The sequence below is a fragment of the Oryzias melastigma genome, linkage group LG17 (assembly GCF_002922805.2).
Source record: "Oryzias melastigma strain HK-1 linkage group LG17, ASM292280v2, whole genome shotgun sequence".
NCBI classification, from domain to species: Eukaryota; Metazoa; Chordata; class Actinopteri; order Beloniformes; family Adrianichthyidae; genus Oryzias; species Oryzias melastigma.
In genome coordinates this window covers 21,157,622-21,161,255 of record NC_050528.1, presented here as the reverse complement: position 1 = coordinate 21,161,255, position 3,634 = coordinate 21,157,622, and the positions used below count along the sequence as shown (strand labels likewise).

General features: G+C 35.0%; 1 protein-coding gene across 1 annotated transcript in view; it reads right to left on the bottom strand.

Moving 5' to 3' along the window:
• Nucleotides 1-3,395, bottom strand: part of ankrd33bb (ankyrin repeat domain 33Bb) — a gene marked incomplete at its 5' end in the record, with an annotated part of 6,551 nt that extends 3,156 nt beyond the window's left edge. Inside the window, one exon of the mRNA XM_024273601.2 lies at nucleotides 3,170-3,395. Within this exon, the coding sequence (XP_024129369.2) occupies nucleotides 3,170-3,395 (226 nt within the window). The remainder of the gene's footprint in view (nucleotides 1-3,169) is intronic.
• Nucleotides 3,396-3,634: the final 239 nt, after the last annotated feature.

The following is a 3,634-nucleotide window of genomic DNA, read 5'->3' as shown; positions in this document are numbered from 1 at the left end:
TTTCTTTAATGAAGTGGTTTTTACAGGCTTAAAGTGTATGTGGCACTGTGAAATGGCAGCACTGACCCCCCCCTCTTTATAATGGAATTATGTCAAATGTGCTCAAAAATGTCATGAGTCAATCCCAGACCCCTTAATTTTCTGATTAAGCTTCTTACCCTGATTGAAACACCTTTTTACCTTTGACTTCCTGAACAGAAAAGAGTCACACATGCACAAAAGTTCAACAAGAATTCAGTCCAGACGTGATGCTAGAAACAAATGAACAATGAGGTGAATGGGAGAGAAGAATAATGGGAGGTTAGATGTAAAGCAGCCTGACTCTCTTGGCGTCTAGACACTGTTTCCTTTTTGTTTGTAATTACACGTTCTGATGCAGGCTTTTAGCGTCTCACTGTTGGCCAACATCAGTATATTTTTTTTGAAAGATAATCAATACTCTTTCCAACGAAGCAGAAAATGAAGTGCACGTCTGTGTTCGTTCACTACAGGACATAGTGAACTTTTCATCCTTGTTGGCTGATGTCTGTTGTATCACTATAAAATTACTCATAGTGTCCTCTGGTATCATTACATAACATTGACTTTTCTGTTTGGAAACATCAAGTCTCATACAGCTTTAAATATGTTTTGTAGTCAAATTGAGTTTGTTTTTCGCTTGCAGGAATTTAAATTAGTTTCTCTTTAAAAATCTCTTTGTGATTTTTCTTGCGCTCTGACAAAAGTAGCTTGAATGTGAGAGTTTGTGCCCCTTCCCTTAAAGTCAGACTGAGATGTGCCAAGCAGAACGCAGTGGAAAGTAAATCTCGCAGCAATTTGGCTGCTCTGGCTTCCATCCCAGAACAAATGTGTCTGCTTTGCTGTTTAGAAACAACTCTACGTCATCCATTCATCACAGACCCCATCAATAAAAATTGTGTTTTTAACATCCAATGATGGAGGACAAATACTAAAAAATTACTATTAAAGTTGGATTTTTAAGAAGTTCTTTATTCAAATTGTTGTGAATCTTGAGCAGACGAGGAACTGTCGTTAAATAAGCTACAGTCGGCTGAACTCTGTTTTGATGCACTTGCAGACAAATAGATCCGTGTACGTCTTTGTTTTCCCCATCTGAGCTGCCATCGGGCTGGATAGCTCCACTGCTCGCCATTTTTGTTGCATCACTAATTTTGTAAAAACTTTATATGTTTTTTAGCTAATTTTTCATCAACTGGGTTTTTTTAAGCTAATTTTAAGTTTAGCTAAGTGTTAGTTTTTTTTGTCTAATTTGTCATCTACTGAGGATTTTTAAGCTAATTACGAGTTAAGCAAGTATCTTAGCAACATGCTAGCTTTTTTGGCTAATTTGACACCAACTAAGGATTTTGGGGCTTTTTGTGAAGTTAAGCTAACATTTTAGCAAACAGCTCACTTTTTCGGGGGCTAATTTGGCATCCACTGAGGTTTTGGGCTAATTCTCGGTTCATACCTTTTCCCTTTTATACATTTCTTTAAAATCTTCAAGACATTCTACAAATTATTTGTGCTCTTTCTGCAATTTCTGCAACTTTAAATCATTTTGCAACTTTAGCATTATGCAAATAGTTTCTGCATCTTCAGCAAAAAGCTTCAGCATATTCAGCAACCATGGTTAGCAAAAAGCATTCAGACTAGCATTTTCATAATGGAACTTTTCTAGTGTTAAATTGGGGTTGTGAACAGACGGAAATGGGGAAATGGGGAAGTGGGGGCGGGCTTACTCAACACCAGCAGCTACGCCCACAACTGAGAGAGGAATTTCTAATGAATGACTACCGCTCTGCCGCTCTGCAGAAACTATGTCCTAGAAACAACATAAAAACAACACAGATTTTTTTTTTAATTTTGGCGAAAAATTGGATAATCACTTTGAAAATTTATCAAAAGAGGATTGGAATGGGAATTAAAGATGTTCCTGAAGTGTTTTATTTATTTTTTATTTTTTTACAGTCATTTCTTGCTTCAGAATAATAAATTTGCAGAACAGCAGTGGGTACAGTTTATTGTTTTCCTACATAGAGACATAACTATGGAAGTTTTTCTTGAGTTAAATTATTCAACAAAAAAATGTTGATACAACCGCTTTTATTGAGGAACAAAACTTAGTATTTAGCTGCAATGAGCTGTATGAGTTGGCAAGTTTTTTGGTCAATTTCTTATTCGCAGAGTACAAACAGAATAGCAGCAAAGTGTTGTTTTCAAACATGTGATTTGTAACATTTAGTTTACCTCATTAAGTAATACTTAATTAATTTATCGCATTCCAATAATGAACTATAATTTACAGCCCATGTTGTTTGGAAACTCCATTTACAAAGTCAGCTTGCAAGTATCTGATTACAGCCTTTTGTCCTATTTTCTGTGTGCATTGGGTCAATTTTGGATAAAAGACATCCCACTATTCAGACAATGGTCAGATGTAGGTATGTTAAAGCTCAGATTAGAGCGCTGTCAAGGTTGTTACTGCCAGACGCGGAAGTCATATTTCACTAAATCATTGTTCCTCCACCACTGTGCTCAACACCTACGCTGGTGCTCAACTTCATTAAGCATCAAGAAAGCCAACCCTTGTAAATTTTCAAAAACGTTAAAGGCTGAAGCCATCGGCAATTTTTCATTCAGACGGCATATCGTTTTCCATATATCATACCTTTTTTTTCACGGAAAAATAGTTTTAAAATAAAAAATAAATAATAAAACAAAAAATAAAACATTACTCTTTAACTTCATTGAATTAAAACAATGATCCCAACTGTGTTTGAGCCTGTATTTGTTTGTAATTTTCCATTTTTACAAATATATCAGTAAATAAAAAAATAAAAAAACGAATTTTCAACTATTTTGATTTTTCTAAAGAACCAGACTTTTTTGCACTGAAGCTCCACCCAGAGTTAAAACTTAAAATAACAAAAAAAGGTCAAAGACAAGCTTATTGTGCAAGTATACCATTTTTAGTAGTATTTAATGTAAAATTAGCTGAAAATGACTTTTAAAAGTATTTGTGTCTGCACCTGATTGTAGTTTTTACACCCTGAGTTTTTTTTTTTTGTCTTTTTTATTCAATTTCTTCCCCTTTTAGGGAAGCTGATGTAAACATTACTGCTTATGGCACATTTATTTGTTGAAAAATCTGACAAATTAGGATTACCTGCTTGTGCTGCTGTTATTAGAGCAGTGTTGCCCTCGTTGTCCTGCCAGTTCACATCCAGGTATGGGCACTGGGAGAGGGCGATGACCACATCCACGTATCCATGGTAACACGCAACAATGAGACCTGACTGAAAGAAAAAGCAAAAGGAAATGGCTAAATATATGACTGATTGTCTTTGGTTTTTTCTCTTCCACTGGTGTTGGTAGACCTGGTAGGTCAGTTGTTATAAAAATCTAGCAAAAAAAAAAGATTTCTTATGATGAAAATTTGGAGCATAAAACCATGGGGATCTTTTGATGATCCAAATGCAACAGCGTCAGTCAGAGAACGGTTGACTTTCCTGTCACAAGATGGTAGATATAAAATAGTAAAACAGAAAGTGCATTGTAAAAAATGAAAGATTGAATCAGCTCTGTAATTTGTTACTTTTAAAAAATATTAGTTATTATTAAATTACATTAA